The 27,773-nt window shown below is 60.3% G+C and overlaps 1 protein-coding gene across 1 annotated transcript; it reads right to left on the bottom strand.

Moving 5' to 3' along the window:
- Window positions 1-1,159: 1,159 nt before the first annotated feature.
- GABBR1 (gamma-aminobutyric acid type B receptor subunit 1) lies at window positions 1,160-25,223 on the bottom strand. The gene is made up of 18 exons (XM_065415401.1): window positions 25,083-25,223; window positions 22,447-22,581; window positions 21,010-21,180; window positions 20,275-20,376; window positions 19,483-19,548; window positions 17,143-17,334; window positions 16,576-16,818; window positions 9,382-9,445; window positions 8,634-8,711; window positions 7,645-7,795; window positions 7,191-7,323; window positions 6,593-6,709; window positions 6,052-6,159; window positions 5,443-5,536; window positions 4,991-5,118; window positions 2,927-3,055; window positions 1,668-1,811; window positions 1,160-1,411 (listed from the first exon to the last, which is right to left on the bottom strand). Exons 1-18 carry the CDS (start codon window positions 25,206-25,208, stop codon window positions 1,160-1,162), a joined length of 2,433 nt encoding a protein of 810 aa, XP_065271473.1. The 5' UTR covers window positions 25,209-25,223.
- Between the last annotated feature and the right edge of the window lie 2,550 nt (window positions 25,224-27,773).

The raw sequence follows: 27,773 nt of genomic DNA, 5'->3' as shown, positions 1-27,773 counted from the left end.
ATTTCGACATCCACTGCTGATTGTGCTATACAGGCTGACTGTACATGAAAGTCACTAGCTCGTTCTAGGCTCCTACTGTATCTGGGAGTTGCTAGAGCTGGTGTTAGACCATGATCTGACTGCAGAGCCTCCAGGTGACCTCCAGGGCCAATGTACGCAAAAGGAAGCAGATGAATTTTGCACATAAACAACACAACCACACACAATAGTAACCAGATCCAGTTGTTCACTAAAGTGCAACTGAGAAACCAGATCTGGTTGTACACTACAGTCTGACAGTACATTACAGTAACCAGACCCGACTGTGCATTACATTTTGATAGTACAGACAAGTAACCAGACCCAGTTGTGTGCTACAGTCTGATTGTACATACAAGTAACCAGATCTGGTTGTGTGCTACAATCAGACTGCACTCACATGGAACCAGACCCAGCTGTTCACTAGTTTAAACATACAAGTAACCGGGTCTGGTTTTGCACTCCAGTCCAACTGTACCAGACCCAGCTGTGCGCTACAGTCTGACTGTACTTACAAGTAAATGAGACCTGGTTTTACACTACAGTCTGACAGTACATTACAGTAATCAGACTCACCTGTGCACAACGGTTTGATCGTACATACAAGTCACCAGATCTGGCTGTGTTACAGTCTGATTGTACTTACATATAACCAAACCTGGTTCTAGGCTACAATAATACTGTACACATGAATAACTAAATCCGGTTGTGCACTACACCTTGACTGTATGTCCCAGTAACTAGATTCGGCTGTGCATGACTGTATGTTGGGGGCCACCGGGTCTGACTCTGTGCTACAGTGAAACTGCACGCCTTGCTGGAGTGCTCAAGGGGTAACTTTCCCTTCTCGATTCACCCTGCCCTCCCCACATCGCCTTGGTTATAAGCAGCTGCCCCCTCCCGCCTGACACTGGCCAAGTTAGTCACTCGGGATAGATCAGGCGAGGTGCACATTTTACTCTGCACCTGGACATCAATTGGCACCCGGATCTTGGATGGGGGAAGGGAAGATGGATGGATAGAGAGAGATTTTACAAAGCTAAGTGACGTGATGGGGGGGAGAGGGAGGGGGGAAGAGACCTTATTTAGCTCCGCCCCTTCCCGAGTCCCGCCCCCTTCTCAGGCCCCGCCACCTCAGTGGTCACTTGTAGAGCAGGTGGACGCGGCTGCCGTCGCAGTTGCTGCGGCCCAGCTTGTCGGCCTGCTCGGAGACGAGGCAGCGCACCAGGGGCAGGCTGGGCTGGTAGAGGGTGGGCACTGGCCCGGCCGCGTTGGTGAAGTGGTTGTCAGCAGCACAGCCATCCCGCGAGGAGGGGTTGGAGGGGCGGCGCCGGGAGCGCAGCTGCTGCCGGTCCTGGAGCTGCTGGCGGAGCTCGGAGACGCGCTCCTCCTTCTGCCGGAAAGAGGGGGAGGGGTGAATGAGTGTAATGCTTCCCCCACCCCTGAGTGGGTGATGAGCCCCCTTCCCTCCCACCCCCCTAAGTCCCCAGCTTCAGAGGGAGGTGGAGGAGAGGACGTCACCAGTGTAGGGTTCTGGTGTCTCACCCCCACTTTATACCCCGCACCCCATAATCACAGTATAGGAGCGCCCCATCAGGTCCCCGCCGCTCTCCCCCCCCAAAGTCACGGGATGGAGGATCAACCCTCACCTCTGCAATGATCTTCTCCAGCTCCCTGTTCTCCTTCTCCAGCAGCCGGGATTTCTCCTCCTCATTGTTGTTGGTGGATGAGCCCGTTTTCATGGTATCCTGCTGCTCTGACTGCCACTCGCCCCTGGTGATGAGACGCCGCATCTGCAACAAGCGCAGTGACTATCAGGGACAACAGTACACCGGGAGAACTGACTCCCAACCACCACCCCTGCCGACTGTCGGAGACAAGACTACACCCGGAGCACTGACTCCAAACCCCCTTCCAACTTGTCGGAGACCAGACTACACCTGGAGCAGTGACTCCCAACTCCCCCCTGCTGACTGTCAGAGACATGGCACACTCAGAGCACTGACTGCCAACTTACTCCCCTCCCCCCACACCGACTGTTGGAGACAAGACTACACCCAGAGCACTGACTCCCAAATACCCCCTGCCAACTGTTGGAAGACAAGACTACACCTGGAGCACTGACTCCCAACTACCCCCTAACTGACAGAAATAATACTACACCCAGAGTGCTGACTCCCAACTATATCCCCTGACAGACACTCAGACACAATACCCCAACACTACACCTGCCCCCTGACTGTCAGAGACAGTTCATCCACAGAACCAACCCCCAACTGCCCCACTGACTGTCAGAGACAATCACCTCAATGCTATACCCAGAAAAAATCCCCTGAAAACCCAACTACCCTCCTCTCACTCTGCTATCAGACAAGAAACAACAAACCAGTAGTGCACCTGGCACAGAGACCCCAGACCTCCAGCTACCCCTTCAACTGAGTGAGACATAGAAAACACCCCAACACTACACCCACAGCACAGACCTCCAACTCCCTCCCCTCACTGACTGTCAGAGACAACATCGCAATGGAGGGTCCTGTGGCACCTTTAAGACTAACAGATGTATTGGAGCATAAGCTTTCGTGGGTGAATGCCCACTTCGTCAGACGCATGTGACATGCGTCTGATGAAGTGGGCATTCACCCACGAAAGCTTATGCTCCAATTCATCTGTTAGTCTTAAAGGTGCCACAGGACCCTCTGTTGCTTTTTACAGATCCAGACTAACATGGCTACCCCTCTGATACTTAACATCACAATGCTAACTCCAGACCAAAGATTCTGAGCCCCCCGTGCTATCCCTGCACCAACAGTCAAACAGGGAGAGAACAGTCCAGCACTTTCCCAGTGCGGAGATCCTGACCCCTGTCCCTGCAGGTGGGCAGGGGTGGGATGGGGTGGGGTCCTACCTTGGGCACGAAGAGCACCACCAGGGTGATGTAGGAGGAGAAGACAACGGCCAGTGAGGCGAAGGCAAAGGCAGCATCCTGCTGGCTGTTCAGGATCATGGTGACGGGGGCGGTGATCAGACACAGCACCTGCGGCATAGCCGGAGCCGGCGGGCAGGCAGGGTCACTGCGTGGGGAGGGGGAGACAGAGAGACCTGCCCTGACACCCCAAACCCGCTCCATGTAGCTATTCCCCACACACACACACCTCACACGGCTGTGGCACAACGTGGGGGTACTGAATGCACATGCACTGTCATAGCCCAGAGGGATGCTTGGGGGTCACAGTGGGGTACAGTCAGGCGTTGGGTGCAGCGGAGCACACTCACTGCCATGTTGTAAAAGGCCATTGACACAGCACAGTGGGGAGGTTTGGGGGTGCACTAGGGGGCTGGCGTGCAGTGGGTCACAGCGGGGCGCACTCACTCACCGCCGTGGCGTGGAGGTTGGGGGGGCAGTGAGGAGGTTTGGAGGGGCAGTGGGTCACAGCGGGGTGCACTCACTCACTGCCATGGTGGGGAGGTTGGGGGGGCAGTGGGGAGGTTTGGAGGGGTAGTGGGTCACAGCGGGGTGCACTCACTCACTGCCATGGTGGGGAGGTTGGGGGGGGCAGTGGGTCACAACGGAGTGCACTCACTCACTGCCATGGTGGGGAGGTTGGGGGGGCAGTGGGGAGGTTTGGAGGGGCAGTGGGTCACAGCGGGGTGCACTCACTCACCGCCATGGCGTGGAGGTTGGGGGGGCAGTGAGGAGGTTTGGAGGGGCAGTGGGTCACAGCGGAGTGCACTCACTCACCGCCATGGTGGGGAGGTTGGGGGGGCAGTGAGGAGGTTTGGAGGGGCAGTGGGTCACAGCGGGTGCACTCACTCACCGCCGTGGCGTGGAGGTTGGGGGGGCAGTGGGTCACAGCGGGGCGCACTCACTGCCGTGGTGGGGAGATTTGGAGGGGCAGGGGGAGGTTGGGGGGGGCAGTGGCTGTGACGAAGTAGGGATTTTCTCTTGTTATGTTGTATGTGAGTCTTACTGTTGAGCCTATGTGAGTTTTACTGTTTTGCATGAATACTGTGTGTGCCTCAGTTTCCCTGTGTGCTGCACCAATACCTCGGTGGTGGGAATAGGGGGGTGTAACTTTGGCGGAGACCTCTGGGGCAGGTGAAGCTGCTCCAGCTGCCTGCACATATGCTATGACTGGTGCTCTTCGGAACCTGAGACCCAGGAGGGGGATGCAAGCAGGTGACAACCAGGTGACTGCCCGGGAAGTGAGACAAAGAGAGGTGTGTGTGTCAGAGGTCAGGTGGCTGGAAGCTGAAAGTCTGCTTGGGGGGACTGGAAGAGGGGGAGTCCAGGGCTTCTGGCCCAGGACTCCCGAAGATGGACTTGGCTGAAAGTCACTGATTTCTGTGATGGCAAGCTCTGTTCTATGCTGTGTTCCTGTTGACTAATAAACCTTCTGTTTTACCAGCTGGCTGAGAGTCACGTTTGTGGAGTGCAGGGCCCTCTGGCTTCCCCAGGAGCCCCGCCCGGGTGGACTCGCTGCGGGAAGCGCATGGTGTGGAAGGGGATGCTGAATACTCCGAGGTCAGACCCAGGAAGGTCGAAGCTGTGAAAGCTTTTTGCCCTCAAGACAGTGTGCTCGGAGAGAGGCGGCTTCCCCAGAGTCCTGACTGGCTTTGTATGGAGTAGTTCCAGAGCATCGCCCGGTGACTCCGTGACAGTGAGGAGTTTTGAGGGGCAGTGGGTCACAGCAGGGCACACTCACTCACTGTCGTGATGGTGAGGTTTGGGGGGGGGTGTTGGGGGGCAGTGGGTCACAGTGGGGCACACTCACTCACTGTCGTGATGGTGAGGTTTGGGGGAGGGAGCTGGGGGGCAGTGGGTCACAGCGGGGCACACTCACTCACCGCCATGATGGTGAGGTTTGGAGGGGGATTTGGGGGGCAGTGGGTCACAGCAGGGCACACTCACTCACCGCCGTGATGGTGAGGTTTGGGGGGCAGTGGGTCACAGCAGGGCGCACTCACTCACCGCCACGTTGTAGATGGCCATGCCCACAGCTCGGTGGTCATTTATCTTCTCGGTGGAGACGCTCTTGGTCTCGTAGGCCAGGAAGATGCCCAGCAGCAGCAGCAGTCCCTTGAACCCATAGAATATCCCTGTGTGGGACGGGGGCGTGGGTCAGATCTGTCAGGGGGCTGGAAACAGGATGGGGACACAAGAGACTGGGGGGGGGTGAGGGAGGTGGGTGGGAGGGGACAGGACAAGAGCGGCCCCCACCCCAGGGGGCAGGAAGCTGTGGGTCGACTATCCCAGGATCACTCCCCAGACACTGCCCTCGCAGCTGAGCCAGGGCCCCTCTCCTCCCACTGCCCATCCCCCACCTGAACCTGGGCCCCCTCCCCCACTGAGTCAGCACCCCTCCCCCCAGATACTGCCCATCCCCCTGCCCCCCACTGCCTGTGCCCAGTGCCCCAGCTTACCCAGCCAGGTGTTCATCTTGGTGGAGCTGCAGTGCTCCAGCTGGGGCAGGATCGAGACGTCGATGTCGGTTTTCGGTTCCTCTTTGGTGAATTCCTACAGCGACGGAGGGCAGAGGGGTGAATGCTGGGGGGCAGGTCAGAGCCCTCAGCCGGGGCCCCCGGGGCTGCAAGCTTCCCCACTGTGCACCCTCAACGCGGGGCCCCTGGGGCCACGAACTTCCCCATCGTGTGCCGCCAACACGGGGCTCCTGGGGCCGTGAGCTTCCCCATCGCGTGCCCCAGACACGGGGCCCCTGGGGCCGCGAGCTTCCCCGACGTGTGCCCCAGACACGGGGCCCCTGGGCCTGCGAGCTTCCCCGACGCGTGCCCCCGACACGTGGCCCCTGGGGCCGCGAGCTTCCCCGACGCGTGCCCCCGACACGTGGCCCCTGGGGCCGCGAGCTTCCCCGACGCGTGCCTCAGACACGGGGCCCCTGGGGCCGCGAGCTTCCCCGACGCGTGCCCCAGACACGGGGCCCCTGGGGCCATGAACTTCCCCGACGCGTGCCCCCGACATGGGGTCCCTGGGGCCACGAGCTTTCCCGCAGCAGTGCCATGTCGGGGCTGTACCTCGATGGTGCGATGCAGCGGGTCGACGATTTGCCAGACGGCCAGCATGACCACGTCCAGCCCCACCAGCAGCCCCACGGTGGCGTACAGCTTCCAGGGCTCCAGGGTCTGCCAACCATGCAGAGTTAGCGCCACAGTCCAGCACCCCCTGGCACCCCCCCACAGTGCCGCCCAGCGACCCATAGTGCCCTTACACACTGCCCCCCCAGCGTCCTCAAGCACCCAACACACTGCCTTCCAGTGACCCCCAGCACCCGACACACTGACCCCCTGGCACCCCCCAGAGACCCTTAGCACCCCCCACACACTTCCCCCCAGCGCCTCCTAGCACCCCCCATAGTGCCTCCCAGCAACCCCTAGCACCCCCCACAGCACCTCCCAGTGCCCCCTGCTCCACAAGACCCCCAGCAACCCCTACACAGTGCCCTCCAGTGACCCTGCTCCACAATGCCCCCAGCACCCCTTTACTCCACAGTGGCCCCTGGTGCCCCCCAACATAGCACCCCACTCCCTGCAACCCGGCGCCCCCTTCACCCCTCACCTTGCGTCTCTCCTTCTTCTCCTCTTTCTTGGTGAAGACGGTGTGCACCCACCAGATTTTAGTGAACATGCTGCCGTAGGCCAGGCTGAACCCCAGCCCCAGCAGCCAGAGCCGGGCCTGCCAGGGAGCAGAGACCAGAGTGAGAGCACCGCCTGCTGGGGCCCCATCTTCAGCCCTGTCCCCTGCTGGGCCCCCCATCTTGCGCCCTGCCCCCGCTCCCTGCTGGGCCCCCCATATTGTGCCTTGCCTCCCACCTTCAGCCCTGCCACCTGCTGGCATCCCCTGCTGGGCCCCTGTCTTCAGCCCTGTCCCCTCACCCCCTGCTGGCCCCCTGGCTTCAGTCCTGCCCCCCGGCCTCTGCCGGCCCCGTCTTCAGCCCTGCCCCCTGCCAGCACCCCAACTCGAGCCCTCCCCCCCCAATCGCTCTTTTCCCTCATCCCCCCATTCATAGAATCATAGAATCTCAGGGTTGGAAGAGACCTCAGGAGGTCATCTAGTCCAACCCCCTGCTCAAAGCAGGACCAATCCCCAACTAAATCGTTCTTGGTCCTGGGCCCTCCCCGCCCTGCTGCGCCCCAGCCCTAATGCCCTGGCCCACCTGGCAGATGAAGGGGAAGAGCCCAGACCCGATGTGGTAGCCATCCAGCCCCAGGGGGAAGACAGCGGCCAGCGCCAGCGTGCAGCCCACGGCTGTCATGTTGTTGAGATAGGGCTGGGAGTTCTGGATGTACCTGCAGAGCAGATACGGCCATCACCTGGGGGGTGCCCCACATCCCGGCTCCCGCCCCCTCCCCCCGAGACCAGCTCCTCCAGACGCAGCCATCACCTGGGGGGTACCCCCAGCCCGGCTCCCGCCCCCCCACAGAGACCGGCCCCTCCAGACGCAGCCACCACCTGGGGGGTACCCCCAGCCTGGCTCCCGCCCCCTCCCCCCTAGACCAGCCCCTCCAGACGCAGCCACCACCTGGAAGGTGGGGGCCACAGCCCAGCTCCCACCCCAAGACAGGAGGGGTGGGGGATAGCCGTGGGGCAGGGGAGTGGGGGGCACTAACCGGACGTGCCCGTTGTAGATGTTGAAGGCTAGGCAGACGATGGCCAGCAGGATGCCCAGGCTCGCGAGCACCGACACTGAGATGAAGAGCTTCTGCGACAGGAAACGGAAGGTGGTGATCACCTTGGTGTAGTCAGCCGGGGGGGCATCCCCTGCAGCAGAGAGCACAGTGAGGAGGGGCTGACCTAAGCACAACACTGCCCCCACATCCCCCCAGCCCTGGAAGAGGGGAAGGCTCCTCAAGCGCCAGACCAGGCCCTTGCTCAAGGCAGGGGGAGGTTCACACTCTCAGTGACCCAAACATGCCCCCAGAGCTCCTAGCACCCAGATAAGCCCCCAAATCCACAGGGACCCATGTCTGCCCCCATCCCCACAGGGAGCAATTCCCATAACCCCCTGCGGCAGAGGGGCCAGATCCCTTGGTGACAGGAACCCCTGGGGGGAAGTTCCCATGATCCCCAGTGGCACGCAGGGCCAGAGACCCTGGTGACAAGAACCCCAGGGGGGCAGTTCCCACAATCCTTGGCAGTGGGCAGGGCCAGAGACCCTGGCAACAAGAACCTCAAGGGGGTGGTTCCCATAATCCCCAGCGGCAGGAGGTGCCAGATGCCCAGGTATGGGAACCCCAGGCTGGCAGTTCCCACAATCCCCGGGGTGGGAGGCGAAGGATGCCCAGGAACAGGAACCCCAGGGGGGCAGTTCCCACTATCCCCGGCAGCAGGAGGTGCCAGATGCCCAGGAATGGAAACCCCATGGGGGTGGTTCTCACAATCCCCAGGGGTGGGAGGTGCCAGATGCCCAGGAACGGGAACCCCAGGGGGGGCGGCTCCCACTATCCCTGGTGGAAGGTGGTGCCAGATGCCCAGGAACGGGAACCCCAGGGGGACGGTTCCCACAATTCCGGCGGTGGGAGGTGCCGGACTCCCAAGAACAGGAACCCCAGGGGGGCGGTTCCCATAACCCCCAGCAGCGTGGGCAGCCCCGGCTCACCGATCCACTTGTCATTGTTGTACCAGGAGAGGTTGTCCTTAGTGCTGTCATAGTAGCCGATCTTCTTGTAGACCCCACCTGCCGGGAGAGGGGGACGGGTCAGGCCAGGGGGACGAGCTCCAAGTGCAAAGAGCTTCCCCTCGCCCCCCCATTGCAGCACTGCAGCCTCCTGCCTCCGGGCCTGGGTGGGGAGCCCTGGGGGCTAGATGGGAGGAGCGACCTGTGTGATATGAGCATGGGGGGCAGAAGGGTCGAGCACGCCAGGCTGTCTGTCGCCCTGGAGCTAGGGGTTGTTGTGTGGTGTGTTCTGGGGTTGGCGTGCCAGGATGTGTGGGGGAAAGGCACTGTTGTCTTGGGTGTCCTAGTGTAGTGCAGTGTGTGGTGTGTTCAGGGGTTGTTGTGTGGTGTGGTATGCTTGGGGGAATGCTGTTGTGTTGTTGTGCTGGGTGGTTCATGTGTTGCTCTGTGGTGCATCGCTGTGTGGTGTGAGCAGAGGGTTGTTGTTTGAGGTGGGTTTGTTGTGTGTGGTGCTGTTTCATGGTGTAGTGTTGCATTGTGCAGTGTGGAGGGTTGTTGTGCTGTGTGATGTGTTGGGTGGGGTAGCTGTGCTCTGTTGTGCAGGGGACTGTAGTGTTGTGGTGTTACACAGTGAGGGGGTTGTCAAGCTGTTGTGCGGAGCAGTAGTTGTCAAGCTGTTGCGCAGGGTGGAGGTTGTTGAGCTGTTGCACGGGGCGGGGGCGTCACTCACCCTGCAGCTGTTCGATGAGGGTCCAGGCCATGCGGGAGCCACTGGCGTCGAATACCACGTGACCCTGGGCAGGGAGATACACACAGACCAGCGTCACCAGGCACTCCTCGCTGGCAGCAGCAGTAGAGCTGTCACCTGGTGGGCAGTGCTCACTGACGGGGGACTGCCCTGCTGAGCTGGCAGCAATGTGCAGGGCGTGCAGTGCTGGGGGGCTGGGGAATTTGCAGGCCAGGGAGCAGGGACACTGGCCTCCTGGCATGGAGCTCAATGCCCACAGGCCAGGCTGAGCCCTGGGCCTACAGGCGGGGGGAGGGGGGTTGGGGGCGCTAAAGAGAGTGCAGGAGTTAGGGATGGGGGTTAGGGGTTCAGGGAGTGGGGTTAGAGTTATGGGTGCAGGGAGCAGCATTAAGGTTGGGGGCACAGGGTCAGGGTTATGGGCACAGAGTGTGAATTAGGGGTCACAGGGGTCACTAACCAACACCCCCTCGAAGGCAGGGGAGTTGAGGGCACGGTAGATCTCGTCGGTGACAGGGCGGGCACTAGGGTTAGGGGACACAGGGTCAGGGACGGGGGCACAGAATTGGGGTCAGAGGGTGTGGGGTTGGGGTCAGGGGGCACAGGGTCAGGGGTCACGGGGGTCACTTGCTGACACCCCCTCGAAGGCGGAACAGTTGAGGGCATGGTAGATTTCATCAGTGACGGAGCGGGCAATAGGGGGCGCAGGATGTGAATTATGGGGCACATGGTTCACTCACCGACACCGCCTCGAAGGCGGAGTTGAGGTTGCAGTAGATGTCGGTGATGAAGTGGGCGTTAGGAGTGCGGGGTAAGGGGGGCGCAGGGTCACGGTAGGGGGGTATGGGATTGGGGGTGCGGGGTTGTCACAGTGTGGGGGAGTCAGGGCCCTGAACCCCCCACTTCCTGAAATTCACTGCAACTCTCAGCCAGCCAGTAAAACAGAAGGTTTATTAGATGACAGGAACACAGTCTAAAACAGTGCTTGTAGATACAGAAAACAGGACCCCTCAGTCAGGTCCCTCTTGGGGGGTGGGGAGCCCAGACCCAGGTTCTGGGCCTCCGCCCCATCTCCCCAGCCAGCTCCAAACTGAAACCCCTTCCCGCTGCCTCCCCCAGCCACACATCCCCAGCTCCTCCTCCAGCCTTTGTCCAGTTTCCTGGGCAGAAGGTGTCACCTGGCCCCAACCCCCTCCTGGGCTCAGGTTACGAAGGGCAGCCGCCATCGTTTACATACTGGCCGTCAAGTACCATCCCTCAGTGAAGTCACACCCTTATTTCCCATCCCCATCTAGTATTGGTGCAGTACCCCAGGGAAACGGAGGCACGCCCCATGTTAGCAGAAGACAGTAAACTAGTAAAACTCCCATGCAATATTACCAGGTTAATACTCCCTACTCCATCACATCTCTCCCCCCTTCGAGACTGAAATGATTGGGGTCACTCTGACCAGTGACCTGGGGAAGTTCAGGCCCCATTCTCCAGGACAAGGCATCAGCTATCATGTTGGCACTCCCCTACACATGGACCACCTCCATATCGTAATCCAGGAGGAGCAGGCTCCACCTCAGGAGCTTGGCATTGGCTCCTTTCATCTGGTGTTGCCAGGTCATGGGAGAGTGGTCAGTGTACACAGTGAAGTGTAACCCAAATAGATATGACTAGAGTTTCTTAAGGGCTCATACCATAGCCAGGCATTCCTTCTCTATTGCCACGTAGTTTTGCTCCCGAGGTAACAACTTCTTGCTCAAGTACACGATAGGGTGTCTCTCCCCCTTTTCATCAACCTGCATTAACACTGCACCCAGCCCCGTGTCTGAGGCGTCGGTGAACACCATAAAGGGCTTGTTAAAGTCTGGGTTTACCAGAACTGAGCCACTGACCAGAGCCTCCTTCAGCACACAGAGAGCCCTCTGGCACTGCTCGGTTCAGACCACCTTGTCTGGCTTTTCCTTCTTGCATAGCTCAGTGATGGGGGTGGCTATGGAGCTAAAGTGTGGCACAGATCTTTGATAATACCCTGCCATCCCAATAAATGCCTGGACCTGCTTTTTAGTTTGGAGAGCGGGCCAGTCTCTGATCACCTCCACCTTGGCTGGTTCTGGCTTTAGGCAGCCGCTCCGCACCTGGTGGTCCAGATAAGATTCTTCGGCCATCCCCATCTTGCACTTCTCAGCTTTTATGGTCAGCCCAGCCTCCTGGAATCGGTCCAGCACTTGTTTAACCTGGGACATATGGTCCTCCCAGGTCTGGCTAAAGACACAGATGTCATCAATGTACAAGGCAAAACTCTCCATCCTCTCAGTAGCTAATTCACCAGGCACTGGAAGGTAGCAGGTGCCCCCTTGAGTCCAAAAGGCAGGGTCAGGTACTCATAGAGCCCCAGAGGGGTGATAAAGGCAGATTTCAGCCTGGCATCTGCATCCAGTGGCACTTGCCAGTAGCCCTTTGTAAGATCCATAGTGGTAAGGTAGCAAGCTCCTCCCAGCTTGTCTAGGAGCTCGTCAGGCCTAGGCATGGGGTAGACATCAGACATGGTGGTGGTATTAAGCTTCCGATAGTCCACACAGAACTGGATCGATCCGTCCTTTTTGGGGACCAATACCACAGGAGAGGCCCAAGGGCTGGAAGATGGCTGGATCACCCCCAAAGCCAGCATGTCACTGACTTCTCTTTCCAGGTCCTGAGCAGTTTTCCCTGTGACTCGGAAGGGGGAGCATCTTATAGGAGGATGCGATCCTGTCTCCACCCGGTGGACAGTCAGATTAGTGAGTCCAGGCTGGTTGGAAAACAGCTGTTGGTACAAATGCAGCACCCTTCTGATCTCAGCTTGCTGGGCAGGTGTTAGCTGATCAGAGAGGGGAATTGTTTCCAAGGAGGAGCCAGCTCCTGTCTCAAAGAATAGATCTACTAAAGGGTCATCTCCCTGGTCCTCCCAATGCCCACACATGGCCAATGCCACATTTCCCTGTCATAACATGGCTTCATCATATTAACATGGTACACCCGGTGGCGGTGCGCCCGGTCAGACAGCTCCACCACATAGTTCACCTCATTTAGTTTCTTGACAACCGTGAAAGGGCCTTCCCAGGCGGCTTGTAGCTTGTTTTTTCTCACAGAGATGAGAACCATCACCTGGTCCCCGGTGGCGTAGGCGTGGGCCCGCGCCGTACAGTCATACCAGACCTTCTGCTTCCTCTGGGCTCTGGCCAGATTCAAATTGGCCAAGCCCATGAGCTCAGCAAGTCTTTCTAGGAAGTTCAAGACATACGCCACCACTGATTCTCCATCGGGAGTGGCCTTCCCCTCCCATTCGTCTCTCATCAGGTCCAGGGGCCCCCTTACCCTCCTTCCATATAACCGTTCAAAAGGCAAAAACCTGGTAGACTCCTGGGGCACTTCCCTGTATGCGAACAGCAGGTGAGGTAAATACTTGTCCCAATCCTGCGGGTGCTGGTTCATAAAAGTTTTCAGCATCATCTTTAGAGTTCCACTGAACCTCTCCACCAGCTCATTGGATTGCGGGTGAGATTCTGAGGCCCAGATGTGCCGGACCCCACATTTCTCCCACAAGCATCGGAGCAGGGCTGACATGAAGTTGGATACCTGGTCTGTCAAGACTTCCCCGGGGAACCCCTCTTGGCTGAAAATGGTCAGCAGTGCATCTGCCACTGTGTCTGCTTCAATAGAAGACAAGGCCACTGCCTCAGGGTAACAGGTATCAAAATCTACCACCACCAGAATGTATTTCTTCCCCAACCGGGTCGTCTTGCTGAGAGACCCCACTATGTCCACAGCCACCTTCTGAAAAGGCTCCTCTAGGATGGGCAAAGGTCTCAAAGCCGCTTTCCCCTTGTCCCAGGCCTTCCCCACCCTCTGACAGGGGTCACAGGATCTGCAATACTGTTGGACAGTATTAAAGATTCCAGGCCAGTAAAAGTTTTGTAGCAGCCTCTGCCCAGTACGCCAGATCCCCTGGTATCCTGAGAGAGGGATGTGATGCGCCAGGTACAGTAGCTTGCGGCGATACTTCTGGGGGACCACTAGCAGCCTCCGGATCCCCCACAATTCCACTTTCCCTGTGGGAGCACATTCTCAGTACAGGAATCCTTCTCCCACAGGAACCTCTCCTGGCAGCCTTTCCCCATGGTCTGTGCTGCATTGAGGCCAGCCAGGTCCCTTATCTTCTGCAAGGAAGGATCTTTCTGCAACTTGGCCTGAAATTCAGTGGCTGGGGAAGGGATAGGGGCCTGCTCTCTCTTGCTGGCTGGGTCTGAAGCCACAGCCCCTCTGAGCCTTGTTCCTGGGCACTCCCGCCCCACCAGGGTAGGGTCCTGTACCTCTGGTGAGGTACCTTCCCTGATGTCAGGGCGTAGTGCCCCTCGCCAGCTCTGGCTACGGGTCACGACTAGGGCGTTTTGGGGGTTGCTTGGACAATCCTCTAGATCACTCCCCATCAACGCCTCAGTGGGCAAGTGATGGTGCACCCCCACGTTGTTGGCCCCCCATTTCAAATGTACCCTCACCACAGGCACCTTGAATGGGGTCCTGGTCACGCCTGTCAGGGTCAGGTAGGTATCAGGCACCACCCAACCTGGGGCCACCACCTCGGGCCAGGCCAGCGTCACCTCAGCGCCCATGTCCCAGTATCCATCAACCTTCCTCCCATCCACCTCCAGGGGAACAAGGCACTCGCTCCACAGGGACTGCCCTGCGCCCACCCTGTACACGGAGAACCTTGATTCTGAGGCATCAAGCCCCCCAGAGGAGCTGGTCTGGGAAACTCCTTCCTCCTGAGCAGTTGGTAAGCTGCCAGCCCCTCCTGCCTGGGAAGCCTGCCCCTCCTCCAGTTGCATCCCTACCCATTAACCCTGTGAGGGTTCGATTTGCTCAGTCTGTCCTTGAGCTTGGGGCACTGGGTCTGTATGTGGCCTCTCTGCCCACAGTAATAACAATTCATGTTCCGTTGGTCCCCTCGAGCTGGTTGGTTGGTCCTGATGCCGGTTGTTCCCCTTGGGAGGGGGTTCTTCACATTCCCCCTTTGTGGGATCCCAGGGTGACTCTCTCTCTGCACCGTGGTGGGCTTATTCTTTTGGGACTCCTCCATTCCACCCCCTGACCGGCTGTCCACAAACTCGTCAGCCAGCTGCCCACAAACTCGTCAGCCAGCTGCCCTGCGTTCTGCTTTTTGTCCACCAACCATATCCTCAGGTCGGATAGGCAACGTTCATACAGGTGCTCCAGTACAACCAGTTTAACCATGTCCTCCTTAGTCTGGGCCCCATCTGCCCACTTGTGGACATATCCCTCCATTCGGAGGATCAGTTCCGGATATGTGTCCTCAGGAGTTTTACGCTGACTCCGGAACTTTTTCCTGTACGCCTCAGGAGTCATCCCAAACTTGCGTAACAGGGCCTTTTTGAACAGTTCATAGTCCCTTGCCTCCACCCCTTCCATTTGGTTGTACACCCCTACGACTTTGGGGTCCAGTAAGGGGGTGAGAAACCGGACCCTGTCTGTAGGATCAACTCTGTGCAGCCCGCAGGCTTTCTCAAAGGCCATCAGGAATTCATTTATGTCCTCCCCTTCCTTAAACTGGGACAGGATGCACTTATCAAAGTTCCATGCAGTCCTGGGTCCCCCCTCACTCACCGCAGCAGGGGGCTCTCTGCTCCTCAGCTTTGCCAACTCCAGTTCATGCAGCCGCTGTTTCTCCCGATTCTCCAGCTTTTTCAGTTTTATCTCCCTCTCCCATTCCAGCCGCCTCAGCTCCAGCAAAGGGGACCTTGGTCCTGAGGATCCCCTGCTGGCCGCAGGGGGTCACAATGCCCCTGGGGTTCATCTGTATGCTTCTAGCCCCTCCCCTAGCCGCAGCAGTCTGACCACTCCCAGCCAGTACAGATACTGGTGCCGGCGCAGCATCTGCCAGGCTGCTTCCCTCAGGGACAGGGATCAGCTCCTCCAAGCGATCCTCCTCCTCCTCCAGCTGGGCGATCAACTGTGCTTTGGTACCCTTCCCTCTGCGAAGCCCCCTCTTTTTGCACAGCTCGATAAGGTCCCTCTTAAGGAGATGGTTATACATCTCCCCGCTGATCCCAAGTTGTTGTGGACTCCCAGGCCTGTGTGCTCTCAGCTCCCCATGGTTTCCCGGAAGAACCCCTACTGTGCCAGCCCTTCTCCAGGTCACCACCTCTCTCCCAGGGTCAAGCCGCAGACTCCTCCGCCCCTGAAACGGCTTGCCGCAGTCCCCAGGGGGACCCTGTTACTGCAACAGTCCTTCTCACTGGTCACAGACTCCCAGGGGTTAAGTGTAGCTCCTCCGCCTCCTGAAACCACTCTCTCTGAGCCTTCAACATGCCTGGTTCTCGTTAATCCCCCTTCGTTTTACTGCTCCCCAGTCACTTACTGCAGGAAACGCCACCCACGGGGTGCAAGACATCCCACCGCTACCACCAGTTGTCACGGAGTGTGGGGAGTCAGAGCCCTGGATCCCCCACTTCCTGAAATTCACCGTGACTCTCAGCCAGCCAGTAAAACAGAAGGTTTATTAGATGACAGGAACACAGTCTAAAACAGAGCTTGTAGGTACAGAAAACAGGACCCCTCAGTCAGATCCCTCTTGGGGGGTGGGGAGCCCAGACCCAGGTTCTGGGCCTACCCCCATCTCCCCAGCCAGCTCCAAACTGAAACCCCTTCCCACTGCCTCCCCCAGCCACATCCCTGGCCCCTCCTCCAGCCTTTGTCCAGTTTCCAGGGCAGAAGGTGTCACCTGGCCCCAACCCCCTCCTGGGCTCAGGTTACGAAGGGCAGCCACCATTGTTTACGTGCTGGCCGTCAAGTACCATCCCTCAGTGAAGTCACACCCTTATTTCCCATCACCATCTAGTATTGGTGCAGTACCCCAGGGAAACGGGGATCACTCACCGACATCCCCTTGAAGGCAGAGGAGTTGAGGGTGCGGTAGATCTTGTCGGTGATTGGGTGGGCGTTAGGGGGCATGGGATGGATGTTAGGGGGCATGAGGTCAGGGTCAGGCGGGCGTGGGGTCAGGAGGTGCAGGGGTCACTCACTGACACCACTTCAAAGGCGGAGGAGTTGAGGATGCGGTAGATCTCATCGGTGTTGGGGTGGGCATTAGAGGGTGTGGGGTTGAGGTCAGGGGGCGCAGGGGTCACTCACCGACACCCCCTCAAAGGCGGAGGAGTTGAGGGCGCGGTAGATCTCATCTGTGATGTTCTTGTTGTTGTAGTTGAAGTCCTCCAGCCGCAGCCCCTTCTTCACCAGCTCGGCCGAGGTCTTGTTGAGTGCCAGGGCCAGGGCCCAGATGGCATCGTAGGCCAGCGGCGCCTCCTGGAACCCCCCCGTCTCCTCCGGGTTCTTGCCCAGCCGCTTCTGCAGCTTCTCAATGAACTCCTGGGAGGTCTGCAGGGCCGGGGGGGTGGGGACAGTGAGCCAGAGGAGGGGAAGTGATATGGGCCCCCTCCCTGCCTCTCTTCATCAGTCACTTCAGGTCTTCCTGTCCCACACTGACCCCCAGTCCCACTGCCCTCCTCCAAGGTCTTCTCTGATCCCCCTCTTCTTCCCAGTCTCTGCTGCCCACCCACCCCAGCTCCCGTGCTCTCATGTCCCCCTTGGTTCCCCCACACCTCTAGTCCCTCATGCCCCCCAACACCCCCCTCCCAGCTTTGTGCCCCCTGACGTCCCCGCCCCAGGGCCTCCCAGGCACTTGGCTCTTCCTGCCCTCACCATGTTGGAGATGCTGCGGGTGTTCTCAGGGTTCAGCATGACGATCTCGGTAGTGACATGCCCCTCCACTGCCTCCGCCATCTCTGCCTCCGTGCAGTTGATGGCGGGGTCCTTGATGCGAAACCAGTTGTCGGCGTACCAGCCGATCAGGAACCAGACGTACCGCTTCCCATACAGCTTCTCCTTGTACACCTGCACAGAGGCACGTCCGAGAGACGGGCACCCGGCTCAGACAAGCATGCGGCTCCATCCAGCCACCCAACCAGCCCTCCATCCCCTACTTCCCCTCCATCCATCCATCCATCCACCCAGCACTCCATCCCCTATTCCCCCTCCATCAATCCATCTATCCCCATCTGCCCCCTCTCCATCCAGCCATCCGTCCCCATGCACCCCCCTCCATCCATCCATCCCGATGCGCCCCACTCCATGCATCCGTCCCCATTCCCCCCATCCAGCCATCCGTCCCCATGCGCCCCCTCTCTATCCATCCATCTGTCCCCTCTCTATCCAGCCAGCCATCCCTATACGTCCTCTCTTCATCCAGCCATCCCCATACACCCCCCTCCATCCATCCATCCATCCATCCGTATACGTCCCCTCTCCATCCAACCCCTCTCCATCCATCAATCCGTCTGTCCCCATGCACCCCCTCTCCATCCATCCATCCCCATATGCCCCCTCTCCATCCATCCATCCCTACACGTCCCCTCCCCATCCATCCGCTTACATCCCCTCTCCATCCAGCCAGCCATCCGTCCGTCCCATGCGCCCCCTCTCCATCCAGCCATATGTTCCCACGTGCCCCCTCTCCATCCATCCATCCCCATACGCTGCCCTCTCCATCCATCCATCCCCATATGCCCCCTCTCCATCCGTCCCCATTTGCCCCCTCTCCATCCATCCGTCCCCATGAACCCCCTCTCCATCCATCCATCCATACCCATACAGCCCCTCTCCATCCATCCATCCATCCCCATACGCTGCCCTCTCCATCCATCCCCATACGCTGCCCTCTCCATCCATCCATCCATCCCCATACGCTGCCCTCTCCATCCATCCATCCGTCCCCACACACCCCCTCTACATCCATCCATTCATCCCCATATGCCCCATCTCCATCCATCCATCCATCCATCCCCATACACCCCCCTCCATCCATCCATCCCCTCACCCCTCCGATCTAGCTAAGCTCTGTACCTCTATTTTTGGATCCACCTGTCACTTTCCACACAGCCCCTCCCCACACACCCCTTGTTCACACAGACACACATGCTGTCCAGCTGTCTCTCTATGGTGGTAGTTATCTGTACAGCCCGCTAGGTGGACACAGTTACACCGCGATCAAGGGTCTGAGGCTAGTCTGGCTATTCCCAGATTCCCAGATGGGGAAGGGAATCACCTCCACTGGGACAGGGCACTTGGAGACCAGTACAACTGGGCCAGGTGAGGGGCTGCGTGGCTGTGACTGACCCAGTATCAAACTACCTGCAAAGGACACCATTACACATGGGCACCGACAGCCGGCACAGCAGGCCTGGGTCCCTACAGCAGAGATGTGCAGGCCACAGGCTGCAACAGCAGAAGTGACACAGACAAGATCTCGGGCTGGGGGGTGGCACTGGGGGTGTCATGGGAGGCTGTGGGGCTCAGCCTCACATCACCCGAGAGCCACTGGGACACTAGGGGGAGCCCCAGAGATGTTCGGGGAGCTGGGTGGGGAGCAAGAAAGAGAGCAGAGACAGATCTGGCTGGCTAGGCTCAGCAATCTCCTGTCTGTGTGTGTTGTGCAGTGTGTGTGTTGTGGGGCGTGTGCGTTGTGGGGGGTGGGGCGTGTGCCTTGTGGGGGGCAGGGCATCTGCGCTGCAGGGCGTGGGGTGTGCGCACGTTGTGGAGCATGCACGCATTGCGGGGTGTGTGTGTGTTGTGGATGTGTGCGGGGATGGAGGGTGTCCCTGCAGTTATCTGGCACACAATGGGGCAGGAGAGGCGAGGCGAGGCTGAGTCAGGGGTCCATCCCAGCAGGGCTCTGTGGGGTGGGTGCAATGTCTCCCCAGGGAAGGGGTGACCCCCGGCTTGGACCACACACAGCCCAGCCATTCTGGCACTGGCCTCTGGGGGACTGGAGGGGATAGGGCCCTGGTGTCTGGGACTATGGGAGGTAGCCATCCTTGCTCCTCTGCCCCCCAGCTCCTCCCCAGATCTGGAGGCATCCCCCCATGGCTGCCCCCCAGCACTGAGCCTGACTCCCCCATACCAGGTGCCCCCCCAGTGCTGAGCCCAGCCCCTCCACCCTGGCTGCCCCACAGCACTGAGCCCCCCCTCCCCCGCAGGTCTCACCTCACAGAAGACCTTGCGCGCTTCGGTCTCGTAGAAGAGCCCCACGATGATGCGAGCGTCCTGGCGCTGTGGGAACATGGCCACCGAGGGGGCGGGGGGGGAACTGTCACGACCCACGTGAACCGTGGGGAGACACGGTTATCCCCCTGCTCTACCTCCAGACACCCCAGCACAGCCCCCAACCCCATGTACCCCCACAACAACCCACTGCCGCCCACTCCACTCCCCACTTCACAGGCGGTTGCCAATTTGCATACGTTTTCATATCTTTGCATGGCTCCGAGCATTCCTCACCCCCGTGCAAGGCTGTGACACCCCCCCATGAGAGGAGGTTGTGGGAAGATGGAGGATGTCCCATGGGTCCTGCCAAACCTGGGGGCACCCTGGGTCTCTGACCACCTTCCCCCCGCCCCGATCCCCAGATCCCAGGGGAGCCCCACTGTGTGTCTAGGGGGCGGTGTTGTCCCAAGGCAAACCAGCAGCAGATGGACAGATCACCCGGCTGGGAGGGGGCGTGGGGAGCACAGCGGGGATGGGGAACATATGGGGTGGGGCAGGGTTTCCCACCACGGGAGACAGGGAGTGCCCCCCACGTGCCCGGCCCAGCCCCGGGCACTCGCCAGCCATCGGCCCATCCTCCCTGTGCCCTGAGCTCCCTCCACCCAGCTCCAGGCGCCCATGCCCCCGCCATCTTAGCCTTGGGTACCCCCTCCAAGCCTAGGCCCCTCCTCCTTCAGCCCCAGGTCCCTCCTCCCTCAGATCCCCCCAAGCCCCAGCTCAGGGGTCTCTCACCTTGAGGCTGCGGACAGGTGCAGCGGGGTCGGAGAAGAAGCTCTGTCGGAAGGTGATCTCGATGCCAGCCTCCTTCACCCGCTGGTCCAGGTCATCCAGGGTCTGGGGGCGGAGATAGAGCAGAGAGGGTCAGGGAGAGCTGAGGAGCTAGCAGGAGGGCCATATGAGGGAGAGCAGGAAGCTCTGGGGCATGGTGGGGACAGGGAGCGGGGGTTGGAAGGGAGTCGGGGCACCGGGAGGGAACTGGGGAGGATGAGGGGCACTGGGCAGGGGGTACTGTGGGATCCAGGGTGGCTGTAGGAGTCAGAAGCACAGGGCAGGGGAGTCTGGGGTGGCTGCAAGGTCAGGGGCGCTGTGTGGGTCACGGTGTTGTGGGGGTCTGGGTCGCTGTGGGAGTTGGGAGGTGCTGGACTGGAGGCCTAGGGTGGCTACAGGGGTCGGGAGTCCTGGGCCCCGTGGGGGTCAGAGAGGATGTGGGGCGTGGGGGCCAGGATTCCCGTGGGGGGGGGACGGACCCGGGGCACCGTGGGGATTGGAGCCCGGGGCTCCATGGGGGTCAGGGAGGATGTTGGGGGCAGATTCCTGCGGTGGTCAGGGGTCTGGGGTGCCATGGGGGTCAGGGAGGTGGGGGGCAGATCCCTGCGGGGATCAGAGGCCCAGGGCACCATGGGGGTCTGGGAGAATGTGGGGGGCAGATCCCTGTGGGGGTCAGGGCCCAGGGCACCGCAGCCGTACCGAGGTGAAGACCTCCGTGGTCTGCTGGATGGTGGCGATCTTGGTCCAGCCCCACTTCTTGAAGAGCTGGACGCGCGTGGGGTTGTGCAGAGTGGCCGAGGGGTGGGTGCGGAAGAAGGTGGGGAAGCGCTGGCGATTGGAGAGTGCTGGGGAGCTGGAGCCGTACGACAGCTGGGGGAGGAGAGCTGGCTCAGGGCGGGCACCCCAGCACATGCCCCCACAACACCCCAATGCCCAGCCCTCCCCCAACACCCCCCCAACCCATGCACCAACAATACCCTGACACCCAGCCTCCTACCCCAACACACACACAATACCCTGACACCTAGCCCCTCACTCCAACAGCCCCCCAACACAATACCCCAGTGCCCAGCCCCCTCCCCAACAGCCCCCCAACACACCCACTCCAACACAATACCCTGACACCCAGTCCCCCACACTAACACACTCACCCCAACACACAATATCCTGACACCGAGCCCCCCACCCCAACACACCCACACCATACCCCGACACCTATCCCCCACAAAATACAATACATGCAACACCTCCCACCCCAATACACACAACGTCCCAAGACATGACTTCCTGTGACCAAGTGGGAATATTTCATAATGTTTTGCATGAATAGTGTGTGCCTCAGTTTCCTCCATATGCTGCACGGTTGACTAGGTGGGCGGGGGGAAATTGTTTACTCTTTGCAGAGATCCAGGGATGACTGACACCTGGCTGCCCCATGCCATGAAGAGTCCCAGAAGACAATTGCCCGGACATTCGGTACCTAGCGACTACTGACCATGGATGACCCTCCGCAGGAAGCCAGCCAGGTGTGACCAGCTGGAGAACAAAGGGTCGGGGGACAATGTTTGCCCGGGAACAAGGGCAAAGGATGGAGGACAGGCCCGGTGGGGTTGCAGGAAGTGGGAGAAGTTTCTGGACAGGGCCGAAGAAGGTGTCGGTGGGGAGCTCTAGGCTCTGAACTGACCCAGATGGAGGGTGCTGTTCTCTGTGCTCCCCAAGGACTCGGCACGCTGTGTTCCAGACATCTAACATTCACAACAACGGCAGGGAGGCACTGCAGCTTAAGGACACCGGGGGTGCATGGCTCCCTTTGAGGGGAACGAGTCTCCCTCTGTTGGGAAGCCAAGCCAGGTGGGACTCGCTGCAGGGAGCTCATGGCTGGGGTGCTCCAGGCTCAGTCCCAGGAGGCACTGAAGCCAAGGGGCTCACCCTGGGGAGGGAGCATGACCCTAAGGGGGCTGCCGCACTGAAGGGGTCCTCCCAGGGGCTGTTCCGGAGACCTCCATGTGAGATCCGTGACACTTCCCCACACACGCACCAACCCTCACACAACCACCGCACTCACACATACAAATCCTTACAACCCTCCCCCACCACGTAACCACCCCTCCCCCTCCAACCCCCTGCCCCTCTCACCACGATGAGGTTCCACATGCGGGCGGCCTCGGCCACCAAGGTGGAGACACTGCTGCAGCCAGGCATAAGGATGATCTTGATGGGGTCATTGTAGAGCAGTTCATACAGGTATTTGGTGGCTTGGCCTGGGTCGCACTGCAGGGCACAGACCCACCATCACGCCCATGGTACGCCCCAGCCCAGCTCTAACCCCACACCCCACCACGCCACTCCCACAGCCAGGAGTCCTGGCTCCCAACCCACCCAGCTCTATACCAAGAGTCCTGACTCCCAGACTCCCCGCTAGACCCGATTTCCCTCCCACAGCCAGAGATACAACCAAGGAATCCTGGCTCCCAGCCCCCCTGCTCTAATTCACTAGAGCCTACTCCCTACCCACCCTCAGGGATAGAACCCAGGAGTCCTGGCTCCAAGCCCCCCTGCTCTAACCACTAGATCCCATGGCCCTCCCAGAGCCTGGGATTGATCCCAGGAGTCCTGGCTCTCTGCTCCACCCCTCCCCCAACTCCTCTCTAGAAGGTCACAGCCCATCCTCCCTATCCTGGCTGGACACCAGGAGGGGCCCATGAATTATTCAGGGCATGGCAGCTGGGGGAGAGAAGATCAGTTTCCATGACAACCCCATCAGCAGGAGAAGCAGCTTGTGCTGCCATGGCAACCTGTCAGCCACAGGGAGCAGAGGAGATTGGGGGGGGATGACAGTTGGGGAGCTAAGGGGGGGGTGAGACACAGAGAGGTGGGGACATGAAGGCAGGGGAAATACAGAGACATGCGGACAGGCAGAGAGATCAGAGAGAGAAGGAGGTCGGGGTAGGTAGGTAGGTAGCTAGGTAGCTAGATAGATAGAATAAAGCTGTTGGGGGAAGTCAGGTCTCGCTCTCAATACTGTGTATTTTGAGAAGGGAAGTTTTAGTTTCTTGGAATTTTTTTCTCAAATTTCATTGAAAAATTTGCCCCCCAGGGAGCAAAAAGGGGGGCGAGGAAAGCGGCTCACCCACACCCTAGCAAGATCCCACCTTTCCAAGCAGAGAATAGCAACAACCACTCCCCTCCCACAGGAATATTCTGCAGACTTTCTCACTCCAGCCAATTCCTTGGGTACACTTTAGACAGCTCTCGTGGTGACAGACACACAGAGGGAGCATGGCAGGTGTAGGGGTGGGGGCACAGTGGGAGTCCTGGCTCCCATTCTCCCTGTTCTAACCCACCAGACCCCACTCCCCTTCCAGAGTCAGGGATAGAACCCAGGAGTCCTGGTTCCCAGCCCCTCTTCTCTAACCACTGAACCCCTCTCTCCTCTCAGAACCAGGGATAGAACCCAGGCATCCTGACTCCCAGCCCCAGCTGCTCTAACCCACCAGACCCCACTCCTCTCCTAAAGGCAGTGAGGGCTCCGTGAAGAAGGCACTGGAAGAGAGGAGGCGGATGTGAGGGAAGGAGTGAGCAGGGATGAGTGTGCCAGAGGCAAAGTGACTCCGAGTGCCCCAGGAAACCAGAGAGTGGGCGTGCAAGAGAAGGACTGGGCACCGGGTGCACAAAAAGCCAGTGAGTGTGCAACAGGTCAGGTGTACATGGAGTGGAGTGAGTGTGAACACACAAGGAACAGAGCCAGCAAGGGCAGACCCCAGCGTGTGAGACACACAGCACAGGGAAGTGTGAGGGCCAGGACGAGCATGCAAGGGGCAGAATAGGGAGTATGGGAGGGGCAGGGTGAACGTGCCAGGGGCAGCACAGGGCAGTGTGTGACGGGCAGGATGAGTGTGCGAGAGAGACAGCACAGGGGAGCATGCATCTTTCAGTGTCTCCCCTCCAGCCATTCGCCTCCTCAGTGCAGCCCCCCCCCCCACTTCTAGAATGCCGCCTCCTCCTCCCATTGCCCGTCCCCTGGTGCCCCCCAGGCCCACCTCCCCCCCGGATGGTGCCACCTGAGCCCTGCTCACCTTGCTCTTGGTACCCCGTCCGGTTCTGTACCCCCGATATCTCATGTGCCCAGCCCAGTGCCCCTGAGCTCACATTGATGTTGGTGCCCCCCGTGAGCCCCCCATGTTGGTGTCCCACTTGTATCCCAGCCCCCTGTGCTGGTGGTGCCCCCCATGCTCAGCTCTGGGCCCCCTATCGGTGCCCCCAGTGCCCAGCCCCATGCCCAACCCCATTGGTGTCCCTCTTACCCCCCAGACCCCTGTGTTGTCAGTACCCCTCATGACTAGCCCTGCTCTCCCTGTCGGTGCCCCCCGTTTGGTGCTCTGTGACCAGCCCTGTTGGTGCCCCCTTGCCCCCTGTGCTGTTGGTGCCCCTTATGCCCAGCCCCCCGTGTCATCTGTGCCCCCCAGCCCCATGCCCCCTATACTCAGCCCTGCACCTCCTGTGCCCAGTCCTGTGCCCCTCATACCCAGCCCTGTGCCACCGCCATGGTCCAACCCCGAACCCCCCATACCCAGCCCTGTGCCCCCCCCCACCGGTGCCCCCATGCCCAGCCCAGCACCCCCCATGCCCAGCCCCGTGCCTCCCGCTGGTGCGCTCTGTGCCCAGCCCCGCACCTCTGCCGGTGCCACGCGCCCCCAGCCGGCGCCCCCCACTGGTGCCGAGCCTCGCGCCCCCCGCAGAGGCCCCCCGTGCCCAGCCCCGCACCCCCACACCTTGCTGTCGTGGTGGATGAGGCGCAGCTCGTGGTCCGGCAGGATGTCCCGGCGTCGGTTCACGTCCTCCAGCGCCATGCGCACGGCGGGCAGACAGGCCTGGCCCCCCGGCCAGCCGCCGCTCATGGGGAAGAGCGCCCCGATGTGCACCGCCCGCCTGCCTGCGGCCAGCGGCCAGCCCGTCAGCAGCAGCAGCGGCAGCAGCGCGGCGGGGCGCATGGCCGGGCCGGGCCGGGCCGCTTAGGGCTGGGGCGCGCGGGGGCGGCGGCGGCGGCGGCCCGGGGCCCGGCCATGGCGCGCGGCTCTGCGGCGGCGGGGGGACCGGCCGGGAGGGAGCGAGGCGCGGGGGGCGGGGGGAAGCGGTGATGCAGGGAGGGGGAGGAGCGAGGGGGAGGGATGCAGGGAGGGGAGGGGAGTGGGAGGAGCGAGGGAGGGAAGGGGGAAGGATGGAGGGATGCAGGGAGGGGAGGGGAGGGGAAGGGGAGAGATGGAGGGGAAGGGGAGGGATGCTGGAAGTGGAGGGGGAAGGATGGAGGGATGCAGGGATCGAGGGAGGGGGAAGAGCAAAGGGGGAGGAGGGAGAGATGGAGGGGAGGGGAGGAGAGGGGGAAGGATGGAAGTATGGAGGGGAGGAGGGAGAGGATTCAGGGATGCAGGTATGGGAGGGGGAAGGATGGAGGGGTTGGGAGAAGCGAAGGGCCGGAAGGATGGAGGGATGCAGGGATGGGAGGAGGAGGGGAAGAGGGATGGAGGGGAGGGGGGATGGAGAGAGGAGAGGGGACGGAGAGGAGGGAGGGGGAAGGATGAGAGTGGGCAAGGGGAGGGATGTAGGGGAGGAGCGGGGGAAGGATGGAGGGGAGGGGGATGGAGGGAAGGGGAAGGAAGAGAGTGGGGAGGCTTATGGGAGAGGAGTGGGGGAAGGGAGGGGAAGGAAGGATGGAGGGATGCAGTGAAGGAAAGGGAGGAGCAAGGGGGAGGGGAGGGGGAAGGATGAGAGTGGGCAGGGGAGGGGAAGGATGTGGGGGAGGAGTGGGGGAGGGGAGGGAAGGATGGAAGGATGCAGGGATGGGAGAGGGAGGGGAGGGAGAAGATTGAGGGAGGGAAGGGGAAGGATGGAGGGGGGAAGGATGAGAGTGGGCAGGGGAGGAGCGAGGGGAGGGAAGGATGGAAGGATGGAGGGGAGGGGGAGGGAAAGAGGAGAGGGGAGGGAGAGGAGGGAGGGAGAGAGGGGGAAGGGTGAGAGTGGGCAAGGGAGGGATGTGGGGGGGAGTGGGGGAAAGGAGGGAAGGATGGAGGGATGCAGGGATGGGAGGGGAAGGGGGAGGAAGGATGAGTGGAGAGGAGAGGGATAGAGGGGAGGCACTGGGAGGGGGAAAGATGCAGGGGTGGGAAGGGAGGGGAGAGAGTGAAGGATGGTAGAATGGGGGTGTGGTGAAAAGCAACGGAGTAGGAGTGGGGCAGGGGGGTTGGTGGGGGAGGAGTGGAGGAAGCAGTTGGTGGGGGGTTGTGGGGCAGAGGCAGGGAGGGGGTTGGTGAGGGAGGAGTGGGGAAGGGGGCTGTGTGGAGGGGCAGGGCAGAGGTTCCCTCCCACCATGCGCTGGCATTTGGCTGCATTAACACCCAGTGGGGCAACAGACCCTGTGGGATCCCCGCATGGAGGGGGGGAGGGACAGTGTGGGGACACCCCCCTAGATCAACATGCTCTAAGAGCAACACCCTCCCCCTCCCACTCTTAGCCCAGGTAACAACCCACGGCTGCACTCGGATGGACCCCAGCGGGGGGATGCTTGGCAGAAGGCAGAACTTGGGGTGCAGTGTCCCTCAAAGACACATGGCAGGAGCTCCCCAGGTATGGGTGAGGGAAACTTCCCTGGGGAGCAGGCAAGGGGCAGGGGGCATGCACATGGCAGAGTGCTGGGCTCTACCCGTCTCCCAGGGGCGTAGGGGCCATGGCCCCTTGGAGCAGCAGGGGGCGCTCTCCACCCAGGCTTCACCCACCCCCCTTCCTGCAGCCTCAGCTGGACCAGAGGACAGGTGGGTGGCTAGACAGAGAGAGCAATAGCTAGCTAGAGAAATGGATGGGGGGAGAGAGCGAGATGGATGGGAAGGTGGATGGATGCTAGAAAAATGGATGGAGAGAGACAGCTAGATGGATGCGAGGGATGGATAAAGAAATATGGATGAATGGAGACAGGAGAATGAATGGGTGAACAGGTAGAGGGATGGACAGCTAGGGAAATGGATGGGTCAAGAGATGACTGGAAGGCCGGATGGATGCAGGGATGAGCAGGTGGCTAGAGACACGGGGATGGACCGACAGGTGGACAGATAAATTGACAGATGGATAGACAGCAAGAAACAGAGTGAGGGATGGGTGGATGGATGGATGAAAGGATAACGGGATGGGATGGAGGGACGTAGGTGGGCGACAGGATGCAGATAACAGGGATATGAATAAGGAAATAGAGAGAGAGAGAGAGAGAGAGAGAGATGGGGTATATGGGAATAGATAGATAGATAGATAGATAGATAGATAGATAGATAGATAGATAGATAGATAGGAATTCAGCCTTTGCCCAGCTCCACCTGCCCTCACCCAGGCAGCAATGTGTGTGTGGGGGGGGGGGGAGGTGCCAGGCCCCTCACCAGCCTGTCCCATATGTGGACGTCTGCCATACACAGATGGGGCTG

This window comes from Emys orbicularis, chromosome 13 (genome assembly GCF_028017835.1).
Source record: "Emys orbicularis isolate rEmyOrb1 chromosome 13, rEmyOrb1.hap1, whole genome shotgun sequence".
Lineage (NCBI taxonomy): Eukaryota > Metazoa > Chordata > Testudines > Emydidae > Emys > Emys orbicularis.
This window is presented reverse-complemented; position numbering and strand designations above follow the sequence as displayed.

Coding starts and splice junctions, on each gene's coding strand:
- GABBR1 (XM_065415401.1), bottom strand. CDS start 25,208: ATGAGCGGCGGCTGGCCGGGGGGCCAGGCCTGTCTGCCCGCCGTGCGC. Junction 17,335..19,482: donor CGCGCAAGGTCTTCTGTGAG/GTGAGACCTGCG, acceptor GCCTCTGTGCAG/GTGTACAAGGAGAAGCTGTA. Junction 8,712..9,381: donor CCTCATCGAACAGCTGCAGG/GTGAGTGACGCC, acceptor CTCTCCCGGCAG/GTGGGGTCTACAAGAAGATC.